This window comes from Suillus clintonianus (genome assembly GCF_016758775.1).
Source record: "Suillus clintonianus strain FC179 chromosome Unknown DEU56scaffold_2, whole genome shotgun sequence".
NCBI lineage: Eukaryota > Fungi > Basidiomycota > Agaricomycetes > Boletales > Suillaceae > Suillus > Suillus clintonianus.
The window spans coordinates 591,817-615,664 of NW_024539226.1; the positions used below are offsets into that span (position 1 = coordinate 591,817).

The following is a 23,848-nucleotide window of genomic DNA, read 5'->3' on the forward strand; positions in this document are numbered from 1 at the left end:
TCTGGATCGGAAAGTCGAACACGCGCTTCTTTGCTCACCACAACCTCAGACCAAGTCATCCACCATTCTGTCGACCCCGTTTCACAGCTTTATCGTTTGTCTTGTAATACTCATGCTTAGTGCAAGAACTAAGCAAGTTTTTGCCTACGGGCGTCGTGGTCAGCGGATTGTGAATGTCGTTGAGAGGAATGAGTCAGATGCCTTTCATTCCCCCGTCAAGACAGTGCGCAACCCCGCAGCTTCTAGACATGTCCAGACAGAAAATGTCATGTACTTATCTCCCTCTCCTCCTCGCCATCGGGCGCACGGGAAATCCAAGCGGGCACATATCTCACCTACCAAATCTCCGCTTGGTCCACCCAAGAGGAAGGCACAGGTCAAGCTAGCAGCCAGGCCAAAAAAGAAGACGGTGCTTTCAAAATTTGAAGAGCAGACGCCTGTGCGACAACCGCTCACACCTCTACACACGAACGGTGCGTCACCTATGGCTCTACCACCTTCAGCACTCGCGAGGAAGAAGGGCAAAGCACCAGTGCAGTCACCGCCACGGGCTGCGCTGAAGCCTACATCTCCCATCGTGACTCTTGATATCATCATACTCGATGACGATGGCAAGAAGCTCAGTCAGGAACGGCGGGTATCACGGACTGATGTACGGACAAACTCTGTGACTGGTGCAGCTCCGAGAGTCGGGGGCAAGGGAGCACCCAAGAACTCTGCAACCATCCCCATCAGTGACAGTGACTATGACTTGGAGGAAGTGCCCGAGGTAGCGAAGAAACGTCAAGGCCGCGTACGATCGGTGATCATCATATCCTCTGATGACGATGAACCTCCACCCAGATGCAAAATCGAGCCGACGCCTACTTTTTCCAAACGACAGTCTTCATTTCTCGAGGTCTTAATCCCCCCTGCGCCTTATAAGCTACCCACTCCCCATAAGCTACCCACAATCCCCAATAAACTGCTACCACCGCCTCCACCTTTACACCAACCGCAAGCACCCGTGTTCGTGCCTCTCGCCCCGCCGATAACGAAAGTACGACAGCTGACGCCTATACGCCGAGGACAAAATCAAGTACCGTTCCAGCGGTTCTTCCCTACGCCTTCCACACCCACTGACGCAGACCTTTCTCTCGAACTTGAGCAACTCAACATCTCGGATGTGACCGAATTTGAAGACTTGTCACCCTCACAACCAGACTATCTAGTCCCGCTGCTTTCAGAGTGCTCTCAGACTTGTCCACATGAATTCTCTGCTTTCATAGAGACATTCCCATTCGATCCGATTGTACAGCCTGCAGAAGGAGATGACCTGGACATCAAATTTCGCAAAATTGGCGAGGCCTCGTTTTCCGAGGTTTTTGGTATCGGTGACGTAGTTCTTAAGATCATCCCTTTGCGAGATGAGGAACAACGTGCCACATTCGACTTGGAGACTCCCGCACCGAGCGACGCGAATGATGTTTTGAAGGAAGTTATTGTCACTCGGGCAATGGGAGAGATGGGCAGTGGCTTTGTCAAGCTTCTCAGAACATACGTCGTCCGTGGGCGCTATCCTTCGCTGCTTCTTGACCTTTGGGATGAATATAACAAGCGCAAGGGTTCTGAGGGTATAAGACCAGGTAGGAGGCATATGGACATGATCAATCACGATCGTTATAACTGTTAGTTAGACTCTTTCGGCCTTGCTCAGGTCTACGCAATCATTGTCCTACCAAATGGTGGCCCAGACCTTGAAGCCTTCACTTTCAAAAATGCCGCGAGGTCTGGCTGGCACCAAGCATGCAGTATCTTCTGGCAGATTGCCAGGGCTCTGGAGCAAGCGGAAGAACTTATGGCGTTCGAAGTGAGATCCTTTCCCATAAATGATGTCATGGCTGACGTTAAATAGCATCGTGATTTACACTGGGGCCAAATCTTGGTGAAGAACGTGCCTGTTCGGAATTCATTATCAAAAAAAGCAGGGAGAAAGCTCCGCATGGATGATGTTCGATTCGGCGTTAAGGCGACTATCATTGATCTTGGGCTTTCTAGAATGGAAACCACGGATGGGCAAGGTTCCAAGACATACTGGACGCCGTTTGATGAAGAGATTTTCGATGGGGAGGGTCAGTGCCTCGCATACTCCTGGGACATACGTTTTGCTGATTAGTAGCGACAGGAGATTACCAATTTGATGTCTACAGGATGATGAAAGAGTATAATGGCCACTCTTGGGAAGGCTATCAGCCTTTTACGAATGTCATGGTAGGAGCTGTATTCCTGTTGCTTATATTTGATGCTCACCCAGAATTAGTGGCTTCACTACCTTACTCAGAAGCTCTTGTACTCAAAGCGACTGAAGCCTCCTGCAATGAGAAAGAAAAGCACGGCTGAGCCTACACAAATGGCATCGCTGACAGGGTACGACGAACAAGAGTGTTACGACTCACTAGTGGAGATCGACAAGCTATTAGGTGGTTGTATCACTGCGGCAAAGAAGGGTCGGAAGGGGAAGCGGAAAATGTGTGTGCCATCCTCTTGCCCAAGGACAGCGGGAGATATTGTGTTGTATGGTGTCCAGAAAGGTTGGATGAAGCCATGAGTTGTACGATCGATTTTATTCTCTGTTGCAGTATACCCAATCGTGCACTCTAATTTTAAACGCTATGGATGACCATCATGGGCCGCGCCTAGTCCATCATTTGAACCACAGAACCTTCCTTTCTGAGCGAGTATGCAGACGTCATAGCCTATATCTGAGTTGCCACCTAGATTGGCGTCGACGGAGAAAAGGAAGATGGAGCTCGTCCGTTCCTGTCTGTTCCTCGTTATCATCTCCCATCACCCGCAAAGTTTTTGTGTCCGCGAGTCCACCAGAAAATGGCGGCAACATCTGGCTTTGATCCCCAATCTGTGTTGAAGCTCGATGGATACCTTGAACCGTTCGTCCCTGCCATCGCTCACCGCCACGAGCGCTTTCAGAAGTGGAAGGATACCATCGATCAATACGAGGGTGGGTATGATAAATTTACTAGAGGGTTTGAGAAGATGGGTTTCAACGTCAAGGTGAGCGGTGAGGTGGTCTACAGAGAGTGGGCACCAAGTGCAACAGAGGCACACCTCATTGGCGACTTCAGTGAGTCTCGTCCTTCATACTTCCTTGTTTTATTGAAGCATCGATTGTATATTCAGACCAGTGGAACAGATTGTCCCATCCGTTAAAAAAGAATGACTTCGGTGTTTGGGAAATCACACTTCCTCCCAAGGCTCCTGGGGTATGCGCGATACCTCATGACTCCAAGGTCAAAGTGAGTCGATGTAATCTGCAGCGATATTCTTGTTCTAAATGCATCAGCTTTCCATGATCACGCCCGCTGGTGCTCGTATCGAGCGTATCCCTGCTTGGATTAAACGTGTCACCCAAGACTTGGCCTTCTCTCCTGCCTATGAAGGACGTTTCTGGAATCCCTCTACATCGGAAACATATCAGTTTAAAAACTCTCGACCGCCGCAACCGAGAGCGATAAGGATATACGAGGCCCATGTTGGAATTTCAACTGCCGAACACCGCGTGGGCACCTACAAAGAGTTCACGAAAGATACCCTTCCAAGGATTCACGCTTTGGGTTACAACACTATCCAGCTTATGGCCATTTTGGAGCATCCTTACTACGCATGTAAGTGATAAGACACCGTCACGCGCCTCAACCTGAGCTTCCTCGTGCTAGCATTTGGCTATCAAGTAACCAGCTTCTTCGCCGCAAGCTCTCGGTATGGCACTCCTGAAGAACTCAAAGAACTTGTCGACACCGCCCACGGCATGGGTATAACCGTTCTTTTGGACGTTGTGCACTCACATGCCTGCAAAAACGTCCTTGACGGCATCAACGCATTTGATGGAACAGATCACCAATACTTCCACGAGGGCAGCAAAGGACGTCATGAACTGTGGGACAGCAGGCTTTTCAACTATGGGAGCCACGAAGTGCTGAGGTTTTTGCTGAGCAATCTGCGCTTCTATATGGAGGAGTACCAGTTCGATGGCTTCCGGTTTGACGGTGTCACGAGTATGATGTATGTTCATCATGGTATCGGAACGGGTTTCTCGGGTGGCTACCCTGAATACTTTGGCTCAGGGGTAGATGAGGAGGCTATTGTGTACCTCATGCTGGTAAACGTCCCATTGACGTGCCTTTTTTCGTTGCTAACAGTTATGTAAAGGCGAATGATGCAATGCATGCTCTCTATCCGTCTGTTACCACGATTGCAGAAGACGTTTCAGGCATGCCTCTGCTCTGCGTCCCCGTGTCTCAGGGAGGTATTGGATTCGACTACCGCTTGTCAATGGCCATCCCGGACATGTGGATCAAACTGCTGAAACACAAGACCGATGACGAATGGGATATGGGTAATATCGTGCACACCCTTACAGACCGACGACACGGCGAGAAGAGCGTTGCGTATGCCGAAAGTCACGACCAAGCCCTTGTGGGAGACAAAACTTTGGCTTTCTGGTTAATGGACAAGGAAATGTGTAGGTTCACTCCATCGTGTGTATCACAGGTCACTCGAACGCTCCTGCAGATACGCACATGTCAGACTTGACACCGATGACGCCCATCATCGCGCGAGGTCTTGCTCTGCATAAAATGATCCGGTGAGATTTGTTGTCCGTGACCGCACGCTAGTACTCACGACTGTAGTCTCCTGGTCCACTCGCTCGGCGGAGAAGGCTACCTGAATTTTGAAGGCAATGAATTTGGACACCCAGAGGTAAGGAATGTCAAACTCTCAAACTCACCGTCCTCTCATATCTACTTGTCCAGTGGCTTGACTTTCCTCGAGAAGGAAACAACAACTCCTTCCAGCATGCCAGGAGACAGTGGAACATCGTAGACGATCAACTCCTTCGGTACCGATACCTGAACAACTTCGATGCTGCGATAAACCACTTGGAAGAAGAGCACAAATGGCTGTCAGCTCCGCAGGTCAGGTTCAGACGTGATAGACATTTATTAAGCTGACTTTTATCACAAAAGGCATTCGTCTCTCTCAAACACGGGGGTGACAAGATGATCACCTTTGAACGTTCTGGCCTTCTTTTTGTCTTCAACTTCCACCCCACAAAGTCCTTTACGGATTATCGCGTTGGCGTTGATGAGGCAGGGGAATATCGCATCATTCTCACCAGTGATGAAAAGAAATTTGGCGGATTTGAGAATGTTTCATGCGGCGGAAAGTTTATCACAACACCAATGGAATGGAATGGGAGGAAAAATTGGTTGCAGGTACGACTTCGTCCCTCATCCCAACGCATCACGACGTGTCTTAAATCGATCACAGGTCTACATACCATCCAGGACTTGCTTGGTATTGGGGAAATAAAACGACCGGCATTCAATCACGTTTGAATTCATGACGATTCATTTATGATATATGGTCCTGGATATCACTCATGTATACAATCTGTCTACTATAACGTCTCATGTGGAACTTGACGCGGACGTCCGGACGATAAGTTGTTGCTAGAAATAGACCAATTAATGACCCTGCGGGGTCAGCTGTTTCCGTCACGGTTCCGAGTCTTATTCGCACATTCATACTTAGCTATAGTAAAGGTACATGAAGTTCGGGCCAATTCTCACCGCGTCTTATCTTGAACGTCTTGAGCCCTAAGGGATTTCAAGGTTTCTGCCATGGACGAGAAGTCCTTCCACGTCGACCATAAGTCAGCGCAACCCATTCCAGTCCCTATCACACATCGACCAGCTATCACCTCTCCCAAAAAAAAGTGGGGGCGCCGTCTTGCTCTGTTATTCGCTTTCCTGTGTACAGTCCATTTTCTGAGCGACGTTAAGCGCCCTCGCCGCAATGGACGCGAGGGACAAGATCACGGGATACTGAGTGCGTTGACGCACCACGCTCCAGAGAAAGGTAGCGTTCTGAGAGGCAAGAAAGCGGAGGAACTGTTCTTGTACGTTACTGCTGACCCAAATTAGAATGGAAGATTCTAACCTTGCTCAGGTCTGTACCAGATACAGACAGTGCCATCGCTGCGTCCCGAGTCTATGCGGGTAAGCCCCATATGGCCGGGACCGCAGGTGATTTTGACACTGCAAAATATTTCCTGGCACACCTACAGGAAGAGCTCCAAATTGATGGCTCGTCTTCCGACATCCCACTGTACTCAGCTGGCTCCCGTGAATCTCGCGAGGCAACGTTAACGATTCCATCCCTCGACGAACCAAAGGCTTGGGTTGACGTTTATTACCCTATTCTGAACAGCCCTTTGAATCGTAGCCTGGAGATTCTCGGAGACGACGGGAACCCCGTTTGGTCTGCTGAGCTCGAAGAGATCGCCGATGAAACTGATCCTTACGCCTTCAAGTCCGCGAACGCCGTCCCGGCATGGCATGGCATCAGCAAAGGGGGACAGGCTGAAGGGAAGCTAATTTATGCACACTATGGAAGGCAACGGGATTTCGACGCGCTCGTAGAAGCTGGTCCGTGACTATTCACCTCGTTGAGAGTTCGCTTTTGATGTTCTATACCAAAAGGTGTTGATTTCAGTGGAAAGATTGTCCTCACTCGCTACGGCAACGTTTTCAGGGGTCTAAAGGTACGCTTCCCTGAGTCCTATTGATCATATGTTTATTTGGATTTTGAAAATTTTGGCTTCGATAGGTCAAACGCGCTCAGGAGCTTGGTGCTGCCGCCGTTCTCGTTTATTCAGACCCTCGTGACGATGGCACAGTAACAGTTAAAAATGGCTATGTACCGTGCGTCTGATTTCGTACTTCAAAGCCATGTCTCTAAATTGTGGCACAGCTACCCACACGGGCCTGCACGCAACCCAACTTCTGTGCAACGCGGTTCCGTGCAATTCTTGTCACTGTATCCTGGTGATCCCTCGACCCCTGGGTACCCCTCGTATGAAAATAGCACGAGAGTTGAGGGAGGAAGCAAACCGACCATCCCAAGTTTGCCAATTTCTTGGGCTAATGGTGAAGTCCTTCTAAAACTCCTGGAGAATGGCAATGAAGGCCCTACTGTTCGTCTTGTGAATAATGGTAAGACTATATTCAGTTTTCCATTACCACACCCTCACTCTTTCATAGTGGACGAAAAGGTTACCCCTATCTGGAACGTGATGGGCGTTATTCCTGGCCACATCAAGAGCGAAGTAGTTGTGATAGGTGCCCACCGAGATTGTGAGTACTTACGGTCATTTGTGATTCCCGCACAAATCTTGATATCTGTCAGCTTGGGTAACAGGAGCGAGTGATCCAATCTCAGGCACTGTGTCTCTTTCGGAGGTAATCCGCGGTTTTGGGGTTCTATCAAGGAATGGATGGAAGCCCTTGAGGACAATTCTCATTACGAGCTGGGACGGTGAAGAAGTGAGAGCGTCTTTCATATTGCTGATTTTAACATGCTCAAATAAGTTTTCTCCGTAGTTTGGATTGATTGGCAGCACAGAATGGGGCGAGGATTTCTCGGAGTGGATCAAGGACCATGTCGTGGCTTACGTTAACATGGGTGAGGACTGGTTTGCAACGTTCATTGTGCACTTAACCTCAACCTTCCTTCATGTTCAGATACTTCTGCATCAGGGTCCCGTCTCAAAACCGCAGGATCTCCCTTACTTGCGCATCTCCTCCGCGAAACAGCGGAACAGATTCCCCACCCTACCTCTGGGGAACGCAGCCTTTGGGACGCTCGTGGAGACTCTGGAACCCTTTTCGGCGAGCATATGAATGCGGAAATTGCTGCGATGGACAAGGATGACCTTTTGGCAGTTGATAGTATCGGAGTGAGTCCCTTGGGATCAGGGAGTGATTATACTGTCTTCTTGCAATACCACGGTGTAAGTGAATAAATGGTGAAGTATGTTTTCCGCAGCTTACGACTCAATAATGCCAGGTGCCGAGTACCGACGGTGGATTTACCTCGACACTACACGATCCCGTGTATCACTATCACTCGATTTTTGACTCTCAGTACTGGCAGGAGCTGTACGGTGATCCTGGTTTTTCTCGTCATGTGAGTACTACTTGGCTTGTCACTGGCTCACTTAAGTCTCATAATCATAGGTTGCTATTGCCAAACATACTGGCCTGCAAGTGCTTCGTCTGTCTGGCGACATTATTTTACCGTTCAACACTACCCATTACTCCATTGAGTTGGAATCATACCTCGACAAGTATGCACATTTGGCTTCCCTGCGGGTGATTTATGGTTGACTGTGGGCCTTCAGGGTTGTTTCTATTGCAGCTGCTGGCTCCTATGACCTCGACCTGTCTCCTCTCCGAGGATCCATTCACGCTTTACAGAGTGCCAGCCTGGACCTGGACTCTGCGAAGACCAAGGCAGAGCGCGAACTTCGTAAGATTCTCAAGCAATTGAAAAAGAAGCATGGTATCTGCCACAAGATCCGTCGCAAGGTTCGCAAGGCTAGCTGCAAACTCAAGAAGATATTTGGAAAGCGCAAGTGCGAATCGAAAGACAAGCACGAAGACACGGAAAGGGAACGTCCACACAGGCGAGTCTCTTCGCATTCTTGGTTGATAACAGCTTACAAGTAATTCCTTCAGACAACCCAGTCGTCACCTTCTCGAAGCTATTGAACGCGTGCAAGCTGTGAACAAGATATTGATCGCCTTTGAACGTAGTTTCATATCGAAAGACGGCATCAAGGATCGTGAGTGGTACAAGCACTTGGGTGTAGCTCCCGGTAAATGGTCAGGTGAGTATCATCCGCTTCTTCACCAGCAACAAAGGTTCAACACCGCTCGAAGGGTATGGTGCTACCACTTTCCCAGGGCTTACTGAGGCACTTACCATGGACAAAAATGCAACCGCTGCTGCCTATGAAGCGGGGAGATTGAAAGCGCTGATCGATGATCTGGTTGAAACGTTTCGCCTTTGATTTTCGATCATCATTAGAAATCCCGTGTGTATTATGACTACCTAGCCTTAGGCCTTCGTGATCTCCCTCGATCTTCGAGTTCTCTAGAGTATATTCACAACTATTTGAACTTGAAATATGAAAATCTGAGGTTGTGGGAGATGTTTGCTGGCAACATCGATATATCTGACGTTGTGACAAGTCGTGCATTTTGCCCTCAATTGTCACGTGCTCTACTGCCAGTAGTGAACCAGGGCTAGGCCTCCTGCCAATGGCTGCCATTCAAGCTTGCCGCACCATTAAATGTCCACCAATTCTGAGTCGGCGACTTGGACGAGCGCGAGAAGTTCTCTTTCCATACTTGCCGTGAGCCTGGGGCTTTCTTTGTTTACGACCGCCTACGAGAGTTCGGTCATCCCGCTGTTTGCCCGTGTCCCAACTCTGAAATACCTTGGTCACGTCGTGCATACGAGCACAGCATTCGCCCTCATAACCCCAAAGCTATCTAGTTCAAAAATCCTCTTGATTCTCGGCTGTCTGCTTCTCCTAGCACCCCACACCTCTTACTGGATTGGTGTTCATGCTGCTAGATTCAAGGATCCCATTTACAGTCCTCTCGTCACCCATGCCTTTGTATTGGCTCCCGTTGTGTACTTCTCAGTGTCTTTGGCGATGAAGGTTGATGTGAGTTTCATCTGACCTAGCCCAGGAAGAACTGTCGCAAATGTACTTTTGAACTAACATCCAATTCACTGCTTTTAGCCTACTTTGGCCCTCATAGTACTCGCTGCCAATGCGCTACAGCTTCGTCCACTATTAGCATTGATATTCAGTGCATTGTCACTAGACGCCTCGAACAATGTCATTGTGCGTAACAGCTGCGATTACACCTATATCAACTTCTAACCAACTGATACATGCATCTAGTTCGCTGCATTGGGATGTGTATGCCTTGCTGTGTATGGTTGGATTAAAATCGATGGAGGCAGACATAGCGCCCATCCGAGTGCCCAAAACACTCGATCCACAGTGGCCTTGAGTGTGATTCCCCTAGTCTTTGCTGCACTTTTGAGTCTCAATCCAGCCCTTCGATCCCCGACGCTCGTAGATTCCATTGTTGCACCATACAGCAGCCCAACTTATCCGCTCCGTATCCTGAATTCGACCCAGTCCAAGACTGGTGTGGTGGTGGTTGGCGAGATTTTACCTCCGGCCGACGGGAGCTCGACCCCTCTTCACTCTATCCGTTACCTTCGAGCATCTCACTCGTTACTGGGAGGTGTATGGATTGGGGACGAAGTGGCTACACTCGACAGTTTCCCTCCGCTGACCGACCAATATGGTGCTCCTTTAGGAGATTCGATCTACAGCGCATTTGTTCTTCAGGAGGCAGTGCGACTTGTCAATAGCACTCCTCAGGGAAGGAAGGGAGAGTTCAATCATGCGCTCATAATGTAGGTGGTAACCCTGGTTGATGATCGCCCTAGCAGGAGTGACAGCTTTTATGTACAGAGGTCTTGGCACTGGGATCTCCGCAAATGCGTTTGCCCAACATGGCATAGCAACAACTATTGTTGAAATCGACCCTGCTGTGTACGATGCCGCGCGCCAGTATTTTGGCCTATCGGATCCTGGTCCCAATAATGTATTCCTGCAGGATGCGAGGGGGTGGGTTAGAAGTAGGAGAGCGATGGTGGAAGCTGAAGACCCCTCCGCAATCAAGTATGATGTTGTCGTCCATGATTGCTTCTCTGGAGGGGGAGTACCTGAGCATCTCTTTTCCATTGAGTTTTGGAATGATCTCAAGACCATCTTAAGTCCAGAAGGTGTCATTGCCGTGGTAAGCAGTTTCAGATGTTATGTTCTCACGTATTACTTATCTTATGTCTTTTGGACAGAACTTTGCTGGAAAACTCGCATCCGACTCCTCGCAAGCTGTACTAGCCACTTTATTGCGAGCCTTTGGGCAATGCAGAGCCTTCCATGACCATGTTGAGCCCATCTCCCAGGAACAGTTTCACTCCCATTTCATCAATATCGTGAGTTCCTTTTGTTCCAGGAATTCGAGTCCAAACGTATTATTGGAGCTCTGACAAAGTCTGATGATCACGCTATAGGTCTTCTTTTGTTCACCATCTCCAACACCACTCACATTCCGACCCGCAGTCAAAGAGGACTATCTCCATTCATATCTCCGCCGTCACATTTTATCCAGTCTGGACAAACGGGAAATTAGGCACACCCAAATCGGAGACAACTCTATCTGGTCCGCGGCCACAGAAGAGAAGTTCGTTCTGACTGATGCGCACAACACACTGAACACATGGCAGGAAGGAGAAGCATTTGAACACTGGAAACGTGAGTTGCATTTGTTTTCGATAGTATTTAGCTCTGATGAGCCGTGCAGTTATGAGGGAGATGGTGCCAGACGTGGTATGGGAGACTTATTGAGGGTGACATAATGTTATTGATGTGTCCTTTACGAAAACCACCGGCGCTTAATCAAGTCGCTCTGTCTCTTGATGCTGGGGAACGGCTTCAAGTTCAACTTCAGAAAATGTGGAGAACAAGCGCCATGAGAGTCGGGATCAAGAACGTTTCACAGCTTCTCATGCAACCCTATGCAACCGCCGAGGATCGAAAATGATGCTGGAACCAGGTTAATCATGGCTGTGCACCGTGTGGGCTCCACTTGGGAAATCGGAAGGAGTGTGGACATGATTGATGTGCACTTGACCATGCGGCAGCCACAAGCAGTGCAAGCAGCACATGTAAGCCAATCGTTATGTAACCCATTTTGGCTCATTGATACCAAGCTTGGTATGCGGCTTTAGTTATAGTGGGCTGCGAGAAACACAGTCCGCAAAACGTGTACAACTTTCAGAGTATTTAGCGCTCGTGTGTGTCGTGCCTCAGATTCTTATAGGTTCGTCTGATGTATTTTTTGACAACAGACGTCGGTTAAGGCTTAGTCTCCCCAGGCAGACCATAACAGAAGGAAGACAGTCGTTCCTTCTATATCATGGTTACGGTTGTCTTGTAAAGCGATCGGCATTTTCCCCGCATCTAATGTCAAGAATACGACCTCACTTGAACATCGATAATTGAAGGATCAGGATCTCTCCACTGCCACACTATACTGCAGTGCAGTCTTCAAGGTTAAAAGGACTAGACTCTCCTGAAGCAAGTGTCTAGGGATTTCTCTTCCCTGGGTCAAGAGAGTGTGTCACAATGTCGGCTCCCCCTCCCCTCCCCCCTGGTCTCAACTATATTGCTGCAATCCAACCGGCACTGATCGACATCATGATCGGGCACACTTTTACGGTCATACTCGTACCCCTCCTCATTGCAATGTTCTACTTCTCGAACAAGCATTCGCGGAGACAGCCCATATTTATTCTCAACGTCTTAAATGTGTGCCTCGCGTTTTCTGTCGGTATAATGGGAGACAGTAGAGCTGTAAGTGTCGATAAAGCTCCCCATCAATCTTGGAAATAAAACATTACCGGACAGGTAAATACCATGCTATCACCGACACAACCATACCCTGTGTCCTATGACATAATCATGGGCGTTCTTGGGGCGGTGCAGGCCATCCTTGTTGACACTATCCTACTCTTTCGCATATGTTCCGTTTATCCGCCGAGATATCTCATATGGCAACGCTTTGCGGCGTTGGTTACACTGCCCGTACTGCTCAAAGTTGCCCGTGTTATCAATCTGTTTCTCTTTATAGCAGCTCTATCAAGAGTAGCCAAAGGACCCAATGGGGAAGCAGCTCTAGGAGCACTATGGGTATCAGCTCCGTACCTCAAGATTGAGTGGTTCGCACAGTTGGTGGATAATATGTGAAGCGGATGTTTATTTCATCTTTGTATTGGAGCTCATGTATAATCTTGTATAGATATGCGTCCTCTGTATTCCTCTGGACACTCTGGTCAAAGCGGAAGAATAAGCGTGGCTCTGTCACGGGCAATGCCAAGTGTGAGTTTTAAATTACATCTTCATAGCTTTGACTCATCCCGCCCTAGTTTCGTTGAGATCGAGACTCCGGACGTTATTTTGGATCGCGCTCTCAAACTTTACCATTCCTGCGCTCTTTTCGGTCGCTCAGATCATTGTCATTTACCGCGAAGTAAACCCAATAATCATCAACCAAATCATTCTGGTGAATACCTCAATTGCCGTTATCGGCGTCGTCTTCGCCACAATCTGGGCGGGTTCGGTCAACAGACAGATCGCTCATTCGGACGTCAAACTTCCTGCGGATGTCGAGAACTCTGGCTCGAAGGAAGGCGTGATACATTTTGCCACTCGTGGCACCTATGCTACCCAAGATGGAATACATACGGCCTATCAGCTTCCAACAATCCCCCGTCTTCAACAATCTATTTCTGATGAATTCGGAAAAAGTGACTCGGAGAGATATGGTTTGTCTAACTTTTCTCTAGCTTTGTGTATTTACTAAAGCTACGTCAACAGACTCAGGCTTTTCGTTGAAGTAAAAACGAGCTCGAGCTATGGGTCCTTGTGGCGCACTCAATTCCATCAACATCTTTCCGATGAACAATAATGAATGATTGCCTCAGCTAGTTGTTTGGGTTGCATGTCAAAGCAGCGATGTTCTTGCAATATGATTTTAATAACATGGAGCAATCTGGGGGTGCGCTGTAGCCTGGAATGACGGATGATTGATCACCATTGCCATCCATGGCGGTAACATGGCGATGGAGTTCTCATTTCCTTACGTTAGTACCCTGCCATTATGGCCGCCACCATACTTATTCATTCGAAAAATGATATTTGAAGTTCTTCGTCTGCAAACGTAAACTGTTGAATATTACAAAGGAGACGGCACTGAGATCACGCAATCGTCCAGTTGGGCTGGTGCAATGACGATCACTGTTCCTCATGCCGCGTCACGAAGTCGAAACACGAATAGGAAGTAGTGGGCTTCTCCTTGCCACATCCGATGGCATTCCTTCTTGGCAGCCAGCCTCTGAGCTGTCTGACCATACTCGAGAGCTTGTCGTCTTGAAGCCAAAGGTAGACCCAGGTGAGGACATAGATCAATATGAATGATGTAGCATCGTGCTAGTACAAATGCTTGCCTTCGGCAGTTTGTTTTTGAGGAGAAAGTCATTTGCCCTTCCTCAACTGTAATGTACAGCCTCGTAACACAGCTGAGGAGGGACAGTATAATCGTGTTGTAAGAATCAGTCGTGAGGTGGATGTTAACTGTTCATGGACCATCGAATTTCATGACTGAGATCCACTGTCATTGGAAGTTGCCGTCAGGCTTCTTGTCGCACGCCGCATCTCAGTCTTAGTGACGAGTCTAAAGCTCAGGCTGGTTCTTCGTAGGACCCTTTCCATCCTTCAGCACACCGATTTCGCAAGAAACGACGACAACGCCAGGCTCGCGTGCTGTCGTTGCGATGTGATGGTATATCGCTGCCGATATTGTCGTCGTGCGTAGAAGCAACTAATCTGGCCTTCAGCTTGCTCAGTTGAATGGAGTGCACAGTTGGCAGTTTGGACAAAAAGCCCATAAGTGGTGATTAACCAATCCTGACCCCAACGCTTGCATTGAAATGTTGCGGCGGATGCCGAGTGTCCTCGTGGGGGTTTAGCCGCGCCTCGGAGGGACTCAATAGCTTCTACTTACAAGGGTCACTACGTCAACACCACGTAGCCAATTTGAAGTACTTTGTCTTCGTGCCAGCACTGGCCAGTAATACCTGCCAATCAAATGCTTGTCCTAAGACCATTAATACGCCCAGTCGTATTCCGTGCAGCCCGCCCGCATTTCATGGCTGCACCCAGATACAGTAGTACTACACTTGCTGAGGTTGGTTGCATTTTGCCCGCATTTTAGGTGTAATTGCTCATTTAGCAACTTGCAGGATGTTCGCTCGGATTCAACTTTCAGGATACCCCTCATTGACTTCGCAGCTTATAAACAAGCTACCTCTTTGGCTGAGAAGCGTTGCATCGCGGATGACATTGTAAACGGTTTCAAGGAAGTTGGCTTCGTGTATTTGACAGGCAATGTGATTGCACCTGAGACAGTCAACAGCGTATTCCAGAAGGCTAGTATTCGCATTTTGAAAGCGGTGAGTAGAATGAACGTTCATGACTGATTGTGTATCTAGAGTGCAGAATTCTTCCAATTACCTGAAGAGACCAAGGCAAGGCTGGCATGGGACGACCCCAAGGCTAACCGTGGTTATGTCCAAGTTGGCCGTGAACGTGTCACTACTTCACAGGACGCGGCCGAGATCGCTGCACTACGTGCAAAGGCTCCAGACACCAAAGAAACTATGGAAATTGGGCGCGACAACCATCCTAATTTCAGTAACAAGTGGCCTCAGGAAACCGAGGCACCCGAGTTTAAGGAGACGATGCTCCATTTTTTCCAGGTGCGTGCACGCTAATATACATCATGCATAATGATATGGTGATTTGACCCCGTGGTCCCTGTTACTCTAGACTTGCCACGAAGTGCATACTATGGTCATGAGATCGATTGCGTTAGGTCTTGACCTTCCCGAGGATTTCTTCGACGAGAAGATTGATCGTCAGGACCATAACTTACGGCTTTTATCCTATCCTCCTATCCGAACCTCTTTACTTTTAGGCGATGATCAAGCTAGGGCAGGTGCTCACACAGGTGAGTTCGTTCTTTTCAGTGACACCCGTCGAATTTGACTTGCTTTGTCTCTTAGATTATGGAACCTTGACACTCTTGTTCCAGGACTCTATTGGTGGTTTAGAGGTCCAGAACCCTCACACGAAGCACTATCAACCTGCTTCACCCATAGTTCGTTTTCATCCACTCAGCTTGCTCTTTGAATATTTGACCTCCTATGCCAATAGCCCGGAACCATTGTCGTCAACGCTGGGGACCTTCTGGCGCGCTGGAGCAACGATGTCTTCCGCTCAACCCTCCATCGTGTAGTCGCCCCGCCTGCAATAAAGGTCAACGATACCGAAGGCATGACGCCCGCACGGCAGTCAATTGCATTCTTCTGCAACCCGAATTTTGACGCCATCATTGAGAGTTTGCCCAGTTGCACAAGCACATCCAATCCAAGCAAATACCCTCCGCTCACTACAGAGCAATATATTGTAGGACGTTTGGCAGCTACTTACTCATGAGTTACGTTAGATACGAGATTCTGATGAACAATGTATATTATTTGTGGTGCGAACAACGATGATACATTACGAGTCGAATGCAAGGTGGTGTCTAGATGGCCGAGCATGTATGCAAAAAAGCAGCAATCGGTCCACAATTCGTGGATCGGAGCATGTGTACAGTAACACAACAAAGGTGGGTAAAATGCAATGTATAGTTGATATCAGGGTGATGGCGAAATCAAGCTAGTCCTTCTTGCTGAACATCCCAAGAGTATGCTGACCACCGCAAGAAACGCTCCCTGCCCTCCACTTGCCACCATCCCTACGAACCACCACTGTAGGTGTCTTGGCCTCCTTCTCATCAACACCCAACTCTCCTTGAGACTCTTCTCCCCATGCGTACAGTGCACCTGCATGAGAGATAGCCATGTTATTGTGTGTGCCGGCAGAAATAAACACGATGGGATCATCGGTGTCTGGGAATGAAACCAACATAGGTTCTGGCACGAAATCCGGGTTCTTGCGTGAAGCGTATTCCTCGACCTCGTCGCTGATACCGAGCTGACCACCATCACATCGACCGCAGGCATACACCTTGCCAGATGAGGTCAGGAAAAGAGTGTGATGTTCACCGCCTGCGATCTGCACGACTGAGTCACCAAGAGTCCTCTTGCAAAGCGACCGGATGATTCTTGGTGACCGCACTTCGTCGGACATCGACTTCGGTTCCGCAACGCCGGTGCCTGTCTGACCCATGGTATTCAAGCCCCAACCCCAGACGTCGCCCTCTTCGTCGATGGCAAACGAGTGATAATTTCCTGCGCCAACTAACGCTGCACGATTGTGGCGGGTACCAAGGGTGATTTTTTCGGGGACTGTGCCGTGGATCTTACGACGTTCGAGAATTTTGCGACCGAGCTGGCCCTGCTCTCCAGCGCCCCACGCGTAGACGTTCCCGTGTGTAGTTAACACGAGAAGATGATTGTTACCTGACACAACGGAGGCGGCCTTCTCAGCATCGCCTGCTTTTGTGGGTAAATCTAATATCGCTTTCGGAAGGAATTCTAGTCGCACGTCGCCAGAAAAGCCCAGGGAGCCTTCTGCAGCCTGAAAAACAATCTTAACTTAGCAAATGTGTGAGCAATTGAAAACGGGCACATACGCGGAAAGAACCCCACACCCGAAGTTCGCCTTTATCGCTGATAGCGGCGGAAATACTATCACCAGCAGCAATCCTGACCGCGCGGAATCCCTCATCGACGAGTGACTGAAGAGGATATGGGACAGCTGTAAGCTCGTCAATGTGGATAAACTTTTCAGGGTTATCTGGATCCGGAATATCCTTGGTGACACGTCCTAGTGCTGCATCATCATTCACACCGCATGACCACACCTAATCAAAAAATCATGTCAACGGAAGTAGACCAGGGCACGGAAATTGAACTGACAGTTCCTTTTTCATCAATGAATAGGGTATGGAGACCACCTGCAGCAACGGCCTCGAGGCCGGCACCTTCCCCGCCGAAGACACCTTGTTCCATCTTTTTCTCAAACCACGTATTGCGCTTTGGAGTAGCGAATTCCCCGAGTTGGTCGGAACCCCATCCGAACTGACCAAAGTTCCCTGCGCCCCAGACAAAGAGTTGATAAGCAGGTCGAGAGTGATCATTAGGGGTAGGCAAAGGGTTGAAATATGCTTTCTGCTCGTGAACAGGCGTGAGACTATTTGAGGTCGTTTGCTTGGTAACTTTTTTGGGCGCGGTCGTGACCGGGACTTTCTTGGTAGGGAGCTTTTTAGCATCCTCTGCATCGGATACGCCAGCCCTAGACCGGGAGCGCTTGGCGGGCGGTGGAGACCCTTCCGGAGAGACAGCACGCTTCTTGGTGCGACTGGGTGTGCGCGCAACAGGTCGGGTAGATTTCTCGGCTTTGGCTGCGGTTGTCTTTGCAACAGCGGCCTTGATAGCTGCGGCTTTGGGTTCCTCAGGTTTTTGTGAGGCTGCGCGAGCCGATCTGCGGAGGGGTGGGTTGGACATTGGGATATTACAGATAGTAGGATATGTAAATTGTAGAAATATATGCGCGATTAAATATCTGTTCTTGTGGCGGTTAAAGTGCCACAGATAGACAATGGAGGTGGTGGTGGTTAAGATGGAAGCGAGTGCAACGTTCGTCCACAAGGACCTCCGTGGATGTATGTAATGGCCCCGGCTTTTCAACAGCAAAATTAGATTATCACGTGATTCCAACGCGCTAGTGGCGGGTCGATTGTTTGTTCTAGCTTTGGCTCTAAGTAAGTACCATGCGCGCACCGGCAGATGGAATCAAAGTATCCCTGCAACGCAAAGGTCTCCTCTTTCAGGATCACTACCGACGACCAGTATCCTTTGTTCAATGGAAAAACAAATCTTCCTCAGCAACCAGGGATCCAGAGAGAATTAGTGTGACCAACCCCGCTAACGGGAAACAATTGTGCACGTATGTTGTTCTCAAGTGCTACTGTTGTGTTCTCAAGCATCAAATTGAGCGTAGTGTCGATGCAGCGTCGTCTGAAGAGGTTGAATGGGCTGTATCCAATGCCCAAGCCACTTTTGACTCTGGAATATGGTCAAAGACTTCGTCAATACATCGCTCGTCCGTCTTGTCACGGCTAGCGGACTCTCTTCAGCGATGCATCCTTGACATGGCCCAAATAGAGACTCTGCAAACAGGGAGGCCTATCCGGGAAATGAACGCACAAATGGCTCGTCTCCCAGACTGGCTGTCAGTAGGTGTTTTGCAATTTATCACGACAGTCTGACACGGTGAGCAGGAGCTATTATGCGGCACTTTTACGTACGAACCAGGGATTCGTTGTCCCTACTCAAGGGAAATTGCTTAACTACATTCAACGCGTTCCTCTGGGGGTCGTAGCACAGATTACTGTGCGTATCGTACCATCTCTGACTTTTCACCCCACTGAGGTTTGGTTTAGCCATTCAATCATCCTCTTTTTATTGCCATCAAGAAGATTGCCCCGGCCCTTGCTGCTGGCAACAGTGTCATTGTCAAGCCATCTGAGGTTTATAAGTTGCGCAGTCTTTTGTTGATATAGCACTCACCCAAAACTAGCTCACCCCCATATCCCTACTGGAGTTTTCAAACCTAACTCAGGAAGCTGGTCGTAAGTACAACCACTTATGAATTGCTTACAGGCAATCGTCCTTGTACCTATGTGCTGAAATCTTAGCCAAGTTCCTGACGGAGTTTTGACTATCCTCCCTGGATATGGCCACTCAACAGGGAAGCAACTCGTATCTCACTCACTCATTCGAAAAGTCGACATCACAGTGTGTTTTTGATCTCCTTCGTGCACCGTCTTCGGCTCACCGTGGATCTAGGCTGGTACCCGGACTGGTCGAGCACTAGGAGCTATTGTTGGCTCGAACCTCGCGGCATTCACAGCCGAACTGGGAGGAAAGGTGAGCAATAGTTATTGAATTGGAGAAGTAGCTCACACTTCCGAAAAAAGGCCCCAATACTTATCTTTGATGATGCGGATGTTATTTCTGCCGTCAATGGTGTTGCATTTGCAGCATTCGTTGCGTCCGGTCAAACATGTATCTCAGGAACCCGCATCATCATACAAGACAATATCTATGAATCTTTTATGACAACATTCCTTAAGAAAGTCGAGAGTATCACACAACGAATGGGTGACCGTGAGTCGTACCATATCTCTTCTACGCTCATGAACGATGTTCTCTCGAAGCTATGAACGAAATATGCTCTATGGGCTCTATCATATCTCTCCACCACCTGGATAGAATCGATGACATGATAGCACAACGGCAGTCAGGCACAGTTCTAACGGGCGGAAAGCGAATGTTGGGCAAGTCCCTCCTCGACGATTTCGATTTCTCTCGCGGGAGCTTCTACCCGCCCACCGTGATCTCTGATGTTGATGTTAGTCATGAATTATGGCAAGAGGAAATTTTCGGCCCTGTGGTGGTCGTAAAAAAGTTCTCTGTGAGTTATAATATGGTGCAAGCGGAGTTCTTTGATGTTGAGTTCATTCTCAGACTGAATCTGAGGGAGTCAAACTTGCCAATGCCTCCAAGTACGGCCTGGGAGCGGGAGTCTGGACTCAGAATCTGTCAAGAGCACATCGTGTTGCTGCCAATATTGACGCTGGTCTTGTTTGGGTGAACACACATCACCGCAACGATCCCAGCTCTCCATGGTGAGTAACTAATTCGATGATTATAATTGCTCGATCTCACGGCGACATGCAAGGGGTGGCATGAAGGAAAGTGGTATAGGCCGGGAAAATGGCATGGAGTCATTGGAAGCTTGTGAGTCTCGCTAGCTTCAAATCACTATAGCATTTGGCCCAACATTGTTATGCAGACTCTCAGAGCAAATCAATCATCGTCAATGTGGCACCGCCTGATGAGTCTCGACAAACTGACGACTGGTTTAGCGGAGAACAGAAGCGATATGGCTAATGTGATGTTCGCGGTGGAGCAGTTTGTCATGGCATCTACATACAGTGGTGGTATGCGTAGGATCAACTAGTGTACATTATTACCGCAGGATACATGTTTAAGGAGACATACAATAATACAAACCTTGAAAGCTCATCACGTTGTCTTCATGGCCTCCTTCGCGGTTGGCTATTCAACCAAGTTGAGTTAGACACGTCAATCAATTGATGGTTAGGCGTACCTCGCTAAGCTCTACAGGAGGCTCATCAACGAAGTCTGGGACCTTGTTGAGGTCTGAAAGATACGAGGGACCTTCTTCCTCTTCCTCAAGTTGCAAGGCATCCAATTCTGCGATGATTATGACGTTTCGGAATAACCGAAATGAAGAGTTATGTATGTACGTACCAGCCTCGAGATCTGCCTCGTCGATCTCATCTGGAACAGCATATGACCGACCCAGCGACTCCTGTATCTCGTTCGCCTGTTCCAGAAGCTCTTCCATATCATAATGCATATTCTAAGAGAAATAAATGAGCCACTTAATGGCAGCACAAAATATGAGACACACCTCAATCTTGTCAATATCAATCTTTCCGTACTGTTTACGCATCTCTTTGTTCGCCACTTTCATGGCATCTACAGTGGCCATCGTATTCCGTAAATTATCAGTGGTGAGGGCAGCAGACTCCATGTTGAATGTTTGCTGCTGGAGCTGGCTCAGCTGCCCTTCGTATAGCTTCTTCTGCTGCAGCACTCTCAAAGCTCGTTGTTGGATCGCATTCTGTGTCGTGCACACGTGTGACACAATTGATTAGCAAGCGCAGCACCAGGCGAGGTGGTAGCGCACTTTGCCAGGTCCACTACGCAGCTTGCTCATTTGTTCCTTATAACGGAAGAGTTCTCCATCTAACTTCTTGATCTTTACTTCTACGGAGGCAATGCGTGCATCTGTCTGATGTCGGTGGGTTAGCCTGAACTCGATATTGGCCATAGCCTGCTCACTGCATTGATGGCATCCTGTAACGTCGGTTTTGGCTTCTTGCTCGAAGAAGAGCCAAATATGCGATTCATGATCAACTATGTACAGGTGGTAGAAGGCAAGTAGAAGGAAATGAGTCGTTAGTACTGCCTGGGTAATATCCAAAAGTGTTACGTGGAAATTACTTGTACAGAGTTCCTGGGGTCTGCATGTGTCGCGCCTCGTGCCTCTACTGTCACTACTACTAGTACTAGTACACAGTACAGGGCCTCGAACTTTTAATGTATTGATCTTGTCTATCTCTTCAACTATCTCTAACCAAGGCACCAGTACTTGCTCGCCTGCGTGCAAAATCATCTTTACTGGAGTGGGCAAAATATGCTGTGAGGAGATATCCGACATAATACAAACCATTGACCTTCGTACACGATACAATTTAACAGGAGACATATGAATGCCAGCTTCGAGATCACAGGCGTTTCAAGATCTATCCATTCCAAGCAAAATTCCAAGAGGGCTTGCAGAAAGGAGGGGAATAACCAGTTCCCCGGTAACAGGTGCGGTAACGGGTTCGTCTGCCGACTGAAGGGATAGAGCCTGCGGTGGCCGGGTGTACTCCACTCCCACCTCGAATGGAAACTCGATGTCCGGACGCCAAAATTCCCAATACATCTTGAGGTCTACCAAATTCGCTTCAATATTCCGACCGTACATCCAATGCGCGCTGATGCATCCCTCGAACCACCGCTCGGTACGTCCGTATACGTGCGAAATGATCCACTCCCGGGCACTCTCGATTCTACTGGGTTCATTCATCATGTTGTAGATGGCACTACGCAATTGTCCCTGGCGACCCCAGGAAATGGGCTCGTTCAAGATCGGCCGGCTGATGAGCCAGAGTGGCATTCGTGCGCATGACCAAAGTGGCGCACGGAATGAGTGTTCCCACCCCGTGCAAAGCACGAGCTCGACGTCTGAGTCGGGAGTGCGAAAATTCCCGTCTTTATCGGGCAGGAACCGGACGAGGAAACGATACATCTGCATGTCACCGTGACAGATGCCAAATTTCCTGTGTTGCAGAATCGAATAGGCCTCTTCCCTCGCTGCGCGAGAGAGCGTTCCTGGGATATAGAATCCTCCGATATGGTATTGTATCAAACTGGCCAGCCGTCTGAAGGTTTCTCTGGTTTGCTCCATGTCTTCTATTGTTAGTAGCGGATTGTCCGCAAATCCTGTGTCGCGGGCTTGAGCCATGATCTCCTCGTTGCTACTGGTAAGGCGTCTAACGCGCCAGTACAGTGCTGTTAGGTAGTCAGCGTTAGTGGATAGTGCACCTTGTGGGCTCATTGTATCCAGCGGTCGCTCGTTAAACGGGCGTGATAAAAGCAACGGCCCGACTCCGAGAGGTCGTTGGCGTTCCTGCCCTTCCTGTAGGAGTACACTGGACACGCATGTGTTGACTTCTGTGCCAAGAAGGTCGGTGCAAATCAAGCTTCCGCGGTTGTTGAACAACTTCAACAGCAGGTCGGTCAGCTTGCTACAGACTTTGAGCTCCTCGTCGGGCGTAAGGGTGGGCCACACATCCTGAAGATTCTCCCCAGGTATCTGTGCGCAGAGAAGTGTGACGATGTAGCAAAGCTACTGTCGAGCAGTCGACACACGCTACCTTTTCCATGAGGACTACCTCAGCTCCAATGTCATTGGGTAGGAGGTCCCTGTACCCATAGATTTTGGGCACCTCGATCCTCGAGGACGAACTTCTGACAGCGGTCATCATGCCTATCTGTTGGGAGTGGGGTAAGTACGCGCGGCACTGTGATGGACACTCTTGGGTAGCGCACCACAGCCTGCGTTGTTAGCATTTTGCGTCCATGAGGAAAATACGCCATCATGGTGTGTGGCCCAAGAGGCAAGGAGGTGCGTTCAAACGATATCTGAATCATCTGTACACCATCCAGAGCAATGGTGAGGTCCGGATGGTTATCTGGAAAAGAATCAACCTGACCTTTTCTCCAGCCCATTTGACGTCTTCGACGCTCGCCACCACTGGGGTTAGTACCTTCGGTGGCCGTCTACCTGTCGCTCTGACAGGGTGCTGCGCCGCTGCAGCTGTGACGGCGAATTTCTTCAGAGCGGTGATGTCGACTTGGGGGAAAAGGGTGGACATATCGATGAAGGAAGCCAACCTCGAACAAGTATCTTATACCACTGGATAACACGAGGTGGGTCAGTCAGTTAATTAATTTTTTTTCGACCAACATGCTGGTGCGTCGCAAAGGAAATCAAAGAACGCCTTTTGTTGAGGAAGCCTGACGCCCGATGTTCCGTTGTCGGAGGCCGCGTAACGCTGGGAGTTGTGTCAGGGCG

At 49.0% G+C, this 23,848-nt stretch overlaps 10 protein-coding genes across 10 annotated transcripts; 7 read left to right on the forward strand and 3 right to left on the reverse strand.

The window, feature by feature from the left end:
• The first annotated feature begins 13 nt into the window (after positions 1–13).
• On the forward strand, positions 14–2,702 carry DEU56DRAFT_227193 (uncharacterized protein). Its single transcript, XM_041345173.1, has 5 exons — positions 14–1,625; positions 1,677–1,849; positions 1,895–2,111; positions 2,165–2,250; positions 2,300–2,702. The coding sequence occupies exons 1-5, from the start codon at positions 113–115 to the stop codon at positions 2,585–2,587; spliced, it is 2,277 nt and encodes a 758-aa protein (XP_041215239.1). The 5' UTR covers positions 14–112; the 3' UTR covers positions 2,588–2,702.
• DEU56DRAFT_227174 (glycoside hydrolase family 13 protein) lies at positions 2,701–5,583 on the forward strand. The gene is made up of 10 exons (XM_041345172.1): positions 2,701–3,121; positions 3,178–3,293; positions 3,341–3,662; positions 3,714–4,156; positions 4,207–4,519; positions 4,570–4,642; positions 4,689–4,758; positions 4,812–4,973; positions 5,025–5,273; positions 5,329–5,583. The coding sequence occupies exons 1-10, from the start codon at positions 2,866–2,868 to the stop codon at positions 5,368–5,370; spliced, it is 2,046 nt and encodes a 681-aa protein (XP_041215240.1). The 5' UTR covers positions 2,701–2,865; the 3' UTR covers positions 5,371–5,583.
• On the forward strand, positions 5,559–9,063 carry DEU56DRAFT_766277 (uncharacterized protein). Its single transcript, XM_041351075.1, has 14 exons — positions 5,559–5,959; positions 6,010–6,488; positions 6,543–6,604; positions 6,670–6,764; positions 6,814–7,055; positions 7,104–7,196; positions 7,249–7,385; positions 7,443–7,524; positions 7,584–7,852; positions 7,909–8,028; positions 8,079–8,188; positions 8,243–8,527; positions 8,580–8,731; positions 8,784–9,063. The coding sequence occupies exons 1-14, from the start codon at positions 5,682–5,684 to the stop codon at positions 8,912–8,914; spliced, it is 2,535 nt and encodes an 844-aa protein (XP_041215241.1). The 5' UTR covers positions 5,559–5,681; the 3' UTR covers positions 8,915–9,063.
• Positions 9,064–9,128: 65 nt separating this feature from the next.
• On the forward strand, positions 9,129–11,948 carry DEU56DRAFT_766280 (S-adenosyl-L-methionine-dependent methyltransferase). Its single transcript, XM_041351076.1, has 10 exons — positions 9,129–9,577; positions 9,656–9,760; positions 9,821–10,347; positions 10,406–10,733; positions 10,792–10,932; positions 11,011–11,251; positions 11,301–11,326; positions 11,401–11,664; positions 11,728–11,819; positions 11,875–11,948. The coding sequence occupies exons 1-8, from the start codon at positions 9,197–9,199 to the stop codon at positions 11,470–11,472; spliced, it is 1,821 nt and encodes a 606-aa protein (XP_041215242.1). The 5' UTR covers positions 9,129–9,196; the 3' UTR covers positions 11,473–11,664; positions 11,728–11,819; positions 11,875–11,948.
• Positions 11,803–13,600, forward strand: DEU56DRAFT_227285 (uncharacterized protein). Its single transcript, XM_041345174.1, has 6 exons — positions 11,803–11,819; positions 11,875–12,352; positions 12,407–12,741; positions 12,798–12,877; positions 12,925–13,323; positions 13,376–13,600. Exons 2-6 carry the CDS (start codon positions 12,125–12,127, stop codon positions 13,396–13,398), a joined length of 1,065 nt encoding a protein of 354 aa, XP_041215243.1. The 5' UTR covers positions 11,803–11,819; positions 11,875–12,124; the 3' UTR covers positions 13,399–13,600.
• A 1,105-nt stretch (positions 13,601–14,705) lies between these two features.
• DEU56DRAFT_937062 (uncharacterized protein) lies at positions 14,706–16,167 on the forward strand (the record flags this gene model as incomplete). Its single annotated transcript, XM_041358826.1, has 6 exons — positions 14,706–14,744; positions 14,800–15,009; positions 15,049–15,315; positions 15,386–15,566; positions 15,622–15,716; positions 15,773–16,167. 6 exons carry the CDS (start codon positions 14,706–14,708, stop codon positions 16,052–16,054), a joined length of 1,074 nt encoding a protein of 357 aa, XP_041215244.1. The 3' UTR covers positions 16,055–16,167.
• On the reverse strand, positions 16,073–18,238 carry DEU56DRAFT_766290 (regulator of chromosome condensation 1/beta-lactamase-inhibitor protein II). Its single transcript, XM_041351077.1, has 3 exons — positions 17,485–18,238; positions 17,199–17,429; positions 16,073–17,143 (listed from the first exon to the last, which is right to left on the reverse strand). The coding sequence occupies exons 1-3, from the start codon at positions 18,070–18,072 to the stop codon at positions 16,280–16,282; spliced, it is 1,683 nt and encodes a 560-aa protein (XP_041215245.1). The 5' UTR covers positions 18,073–18,238; the 3' UTR covers positions 16,073–16,279.
• Positions 18,239–18,326: 88 nt separating this feature from the next.
• Positions 18,327–20,623, forward strand: DEU56DRAFT_227476 (aldehyde dehydrogenase domain-containing protein). The gene is made up of 12 exons (XM_041345175.1): positions 18,327–18,514; positions 18,569–18,799; positions 18,849–18,960; positions 19,011–19,097; positions 19,148–19,199; positions 19,271–19,365; positions 19,417–19,497; positions 19,548–19,737; positions 19,788–20,044; positions 20,098–20,258; positions 20,312–20,370; positions 20,426–20,623. Exons 1-12 carry the CDS (start codon positions 18,339–18,341, stop codon positions 20,521–20,523), a joined length of 1,599 nt encoding a protein of 532 aa, XP_041215246.1. The 5' UTR covers positions 18,327–18,338; the 3' UTR covers positions 20,524–20,623.
• On the reverse strand, positions 20,523–21,650 carry DEU56DRAFT_766298 (Snf7 family). Its single transcript, XM_041351078.1, has 7 exons — positions 21,505–21,650; positions 21,350–21,454; positions 21,071–21,283; positions 20,908–21,019; positions 20,744–20,850; positions 20,647–20,691; positions 20,523–20,589 (listed from the first exon to the last, which is right to left on the reverse strand). Exons 1-6 carry the CDS (start codon positions 21,571–21,573, stop codon positions 20,659–20,661), a joined length of 639 nt encoding a protein of 212 aa, XP_041215247.1. The 5' UTR covers positions 21,574–21,650; the 3' UTR covers positions 20,523–20,589; positions 20,647–20,658.
• On the reverse strand, positions 21,651–23,518 carry DEU56DRAFT_766300 (uncharacterized protein). The gene is made up of 4 exons (XM_041351079.1): positions 23,498–23,518; positions 23,323–23,451; positions 23,148–23,264; positions 21,651–23,086 (listed from the first exon to the last, which is right to left on the reverse strand). The coding sequence occupies exons 2-4, from the start codon at positions 23,422–23,424 to the stop codon at positions 21,962–21,964; spliced, it is 1,344 nt and encodes a 447-aa protein (XP_041215248.1). The 5' UTR covers positions 23,425–23,451; positions 23,498–23,518; the 3' UTR covers positions 21,651–21,961.
• Positions 23,519–23,848: the final 330 nt, after the last annotated feature.

What these genes read in the sequence shown, in the direction of transcription:
- DEU56DRAFT_766298 (XM_041351078.1), bottom strand. Translation starts at nt 21,573, where the DNA reads ATGAATCGCATATTTGGCTCTTCTTCGAGCAAGAAGCCAAAACCGACG. An exon ending in TGCGTAGTGGACCTGGCAAA is followed by an intron (nt 21,284 to 21,349) that starts GTGCGCTACCAC and finishes TGCACGACACAG; the next exon opens with AATGCGATCCAACAACGAGC. An exon ending in CTCCTGTAGAGCTTAGCGAG is followed by an intron (nt 20,692 to 20,743) that starts GTACGCCTAACC and finishes TTGGTTGAATAG; the next exon opens with CCAACCGCGAAGGAGGCCAT.
- DEU56DRAFT_227285 (XM_041345174.1), top strand. Translation starts at nt 12,125, where the DNA reads ATGTCGGCTCCCCCTCCCCTCCCCCCTGGTCTCAACTATATTGCTGCA. An exon ending in TAATGGGAGACAGTAGAGCT is followed by an intron (nt 12,353 to 12,406) that starts GTAAGTGTCGAT and finishes ATTACCGGACAG; the next exon opens with GTAAATACCATGCTATCACC. An exon ending in TGTCACGGGCAATGCCAAGT is followed by an intron (nt 12,878 to 12,924) that starts GTGAGTTTTAAA and finishes ATCCCGCCCTAG; the next exon opens with TTTCGTTGAGATCGAGACTC.
- DEU56DRAFT_766277 (XM_041351075.1), top strand. Translation starts at nt 5,682, where the DNA reads ATGGACGAGAAGTCCTTCCACGTCGACCATAAGTCAGCGCAACCCATT. An exon ending in CGTGGCTTACGTTAACATGG is followed by an intron (nt 7,525 to 7,583) that starts GTGAGGACTGGT and finishes CTTCATGTTCAG; the next exon opens with ATACTTCTGCATCAGGGTCC. An exon ending in TTGGAATCATACCTCGACAA is followed by an intron (nt 8,189 to 8,242) that starts GTATGCACATTT and finishes GTGGGCCTTCAG; the next exon opens with GGTTGTTTCTATTGCAGCTG.
- DEU56DRAFT_766300 (XM_041351079.1), bottom strand. Translation starts at nt 23,424, where the DNA reads ATGATTCAGATATCGTTTGAACGCACCTCCTTGCCTCTTGGGCCACAC. An exon ending in TGCTAACAACGCAGGCTGTG is followed by an intron (nt 23,265 to 23,322) that starts GTGCGCTACCCA and finishes CACTCCCAACAG; the next exon opens with ATAGGCATGATGACCGCTGT. An exon ending in AGGTAGTCCTCATGGAAAAG is followed by an intron (nt 23,087 to 23,147) that starts GTAGCGTGTGTC and finishes CTCTGCGCACAG; the next exon opens with ATACCTGGGGAGAATCTTCA.
- DEU56DRAFT_227193 (XM_041345173.1), top strand. Translation starts at nt 113, where the DNA reads ATGCTTAGTGCAAGAACTAAGCAAGTTTTTGCCTACGGGCGTCGTGGT. An exon ending in AAGAACTTATGGCGTTCGAA is followed by an intron (nt 1,850 to 1,894) that starts GTGAGATCCTTT and finishes GACGTTAAATAG; the next exon opens with CATCGTGATTTACACTGGGG. An exon ending in AGCCTTTTACGAATGTCATG is followed by an intron (nt 2,251 to 2,299) that starts GTAGGAGCTGTA and finishes ACCCAGAATTAG; the next exon opens with TGGCTTCACTACCTTACTCA.
- DEU56DRAFT_227174 (XM_041345172.1), top strand. Translation starts at nt 2,866, where the DNA reads ATGGCGGCAACATCTGGCTTTGATCCCCAATCTGTGTTGAAGCTCGAT. An exon ending in GCTCTGCATAAAATGATCCG is followed by an intron (nt 4,643 to 4,688) that starts GTGAGATTTGTT and finishes TCACGACTGTAG; the next exon opens with TCTCCTGGTCCACTCGCTCG. An exon ending in AATGGCTGTCAGCTCCGCAG is followed by an intron (nt 4,974 to 5,024) that starts GTCAGGTTCAGA and finishes TTATCACAAAAG; the next exon opens with GCATTCGTCTCTCTCAAACA.
- DEU56DRAFT_227476 (XM_041345175.1), top strand. Translation starts at nt 18,339, where the DNA reads ATGCGCGCACCGGCAGATGGAATCAAAGTATCCCTGCAACGCAAAGGT. An exon ending in TCATTGTCAAGCCATCTGAG is followed by an intron (nt 19,098 to 19,147) that starts GTTTATAAGTTG and finishes ACCCAAAACTAG; the next exon opens with CTCACCCCCATATCCCTACT. An exon ending in CCTAACTCAGGAAGCTGGTC is followed by an intron (nt 19,200 to 19,270) that starts GTAAGTACAACC and finishes ATCTTAGCCAAG; the next exon opens with TTCCTGACGGAGTTTTGACT.
- DEU56DRAFT_766280 (XM_041351076.1), top strand. Translation starts at nt 9,197, where the DNA reads ATGTCCACCAATTCTGAGTCGGCGACTTGGACGAGCGCGAGAAGTTCT. An exon ending in ACGCCTCGAACAATGTCATT is followed by an intron (nt 9,761 to 9,820) that starts GTGCGTAACAGC and finishes ACATGCATCTAG; the next exon opens with TTCGCTGCATTGGGATGTGT. An exon ending in TTCAATCATGCGCTCATAAT is followed by an intron (nt 10,348 to 10,405) that starts GTAGGTGGTAAC and finishes TTTTATGTACAG; the next exon opens with AGGTCTTGGCACTGGGATCT.
- DEU56DRAFT_766290 (XM_041351077.1), bottom strand. Translation starts at nt 18,072, where the DNA reads ATGTCCAACCCACCCCTCCGCAGATCGGCTCGCGCAGCCTCACAAAAA. An exon ending in TCATTGATGAAAAAGGAACT is followed by an intron (nt 17,430 to 17,484) that starts GTCAGTTCAATT and finishes TTTTTTGATTAG; the next exon opens with GTGTGGTCATGCGGTGTGAA. An exon ending in GGGTGTGGGGTTCTTTCCGC is followed by an intron (nt 17,144 to 17,198) that starts GTATGTGCCCGT and finishes ATTGTTTTTCAG; the next exon opens with GCTGCAGAAGGCTCCCTGGG.